This window comes from Plecotus auritus (genome assembly GCF_963455305.1).
Source record: "Plecotus auritus genome assembly, chromosome: 4".
NCBI classification, from domain to species: Eukaryota; Metazoa; Chordata; class Mammalia; order Chiroptera; family Vespertilionidae; genus Plecotus; species Plecotus auritus.
This window is the reverse complement of record NC_137775.1, coordinates 275,380-277,181: the sequence shown is the minus strand read 5'-3', so window position 1 is coordinate 277,181 and position 1,802 is coordinate 275,380. Positions and strand designations below refer to the sequence as shown.

General features: G+C 46.5%; 1 protein-coding gene across 1 annotated transcript in view; it reads left to right on the top strand.

The window, feature by feature from the left end:
* Positions 1-443, top strand: part of ERMARD (ER membrane associated RNA degradation) — a gene marked incomplete at its 3' end in the record, with an annotated part of 13,621 nt that extends 13,178 nt beyond the window's left edge. Inside the window, exon 15 of the mRNA XM_080663853.1 lies at positions 370-443. Within this exon, the coding sequence (XP_080519979.1) occupies positions 370-443 (74 nt within the window). The remainder of the gene's footprint in view (positions 1-369) is intronic.
* Positions 444-1,802: the final 1,359 nt, after the last annotated feature.

Here is a 1,802-nt window from a genome sequence, read left to right as displayed (position 1 = left end):
TCCACAAAATTAAAAAAATAATATTTTTTTAATTTCTATATTTTACAATTTTTAGTGATTCACATTTTACCATTTCTGGCAATTTTACTTTTATTTATTTATTTTCCAGTTTGGACTTTTTGTCAGAATATAATAATGTATACTTCACATTGTGTCATGTCAAGAAGAATGCAGGCTTTGATTAACTTGATTAGATAGCCCCCCACTAGATTTATGCATTATTAAAAATGCTTTTGAGCCCAGCTAGTGTGGTTCAGTGGTTGTGAAACCGGACAATCCATGGGTCTGGGCTGCCTGTCACTACTTGACCCAATCAAGCAGAGACAGGGTTGAATCACTTATGAGCCGTTATTCCAATACTGCTGGCAGCATGGGAGAGCAGCAGGTCATCAACAAACATCTGCTATGCAGCCCCCCATAAGCCAGCTGTTTATATGGAGTAGGACAGATTACACGGGAAGCAGGAATCTCAGGCATGGGAAAGTAGCCAAGGTTTGGGGTGGGGGGGGGCCTGGGGCAGAACTCCATTAGGCAACAAGGTTGTTAATCTTTCCATGATAATAGACAGTTCTTGAATGGGGATGGGCTGTATTCAAAGGTTGACTCCCAGTTACAAGGTGGACTCCCCTATGTGTGTTGGGTCAGGGAGTGGGGGAGCATACAACTCCCAGCCAGGTTAGAATGTGCTTTCTTTAATTAGAACAAAACAATCACAGTTAGCAGATCATGATTAATATTTCTTACTTTATTTCTTATAAATAATAATTAGTCCCCAGTATTCTATTTCTGCCCCTAACAGTTGAGCGTTGACCTATGAACCAGGAGGTCACAGTTCCAGTCCAGATCAGGGCACATGCCTGGATCCCCAGTGTGGGGCATCAGGAGGCAGCTGATCAATGATTCTCTCTCATCATTGATGTTTCTATCTCTCTTCCTCTCCCTTCCTCTCTGAAATCAATAAAAATATATATTTTTAAATCAATTGTAACCAGGTTGTTTTGGTATTTAAATTCCTCAAAGTTGAATAGTAGGCACTCCTCAATGCCTCAATCAGTCCTTTTTTTTTCTTCTTTATAATCATTACTAGTAGCCCATCTTGCAATATCGCGCACAGTAGGCCACCCGCTGCTTCCACAGGAGCCGGCAGGAACCGCAGCACGCCACTGGGAGCTGCGCTGCTTCCGTGGGAGGCGAGCCTGCCATCTCCTCTCCAGGCCTGCACTCGGCCGCAAAAGCTGCGGGCCGGCCCCCCTGTCCCCAGAGGCCCTCCGCGGCCAGGGCATCGCCCCGCCCTGCTCCATGCCCACTGCCCAGAGGACCTCAGTCGCCACAGCAATGAACCAAGCATTCCGCCAGACCACTCAGACTGCCCACTGTCAGTGGCAGCCCCCCCAGGACTGGGGAACTCCGGTGAGACTGAGGGAACCGGGCGCCACCATCTTGTGGCTATGGGCACCGCCATCTTTTGTGACGGAGTGATGATTAATTTGAATATTACCCTTTTATTAAATAGCATTATTTTATTATTGCTTGGATTGCCTGTTCTCCCAGAACTTTACATGAGAACAGAAACACCAATCCTAGCCAGAAAGGATATGAGGGCGAGGAGGCACCTGACCACCATCCCCAGTATGTAAACAAACCAGAAAAGGCCTCTGTGGGCTCAGCCCCAACCCCTTCCTTTACCCTTCAGCTCCCAGTTAACATCTAAGTCCTACTTTCCTTCCTGTCTCTCCAAGAGTGTCAGATGGTTTGCCTAGCAGAGAAGGACAAGGCACTTTGCCCATCTGGTCTGCTAAATT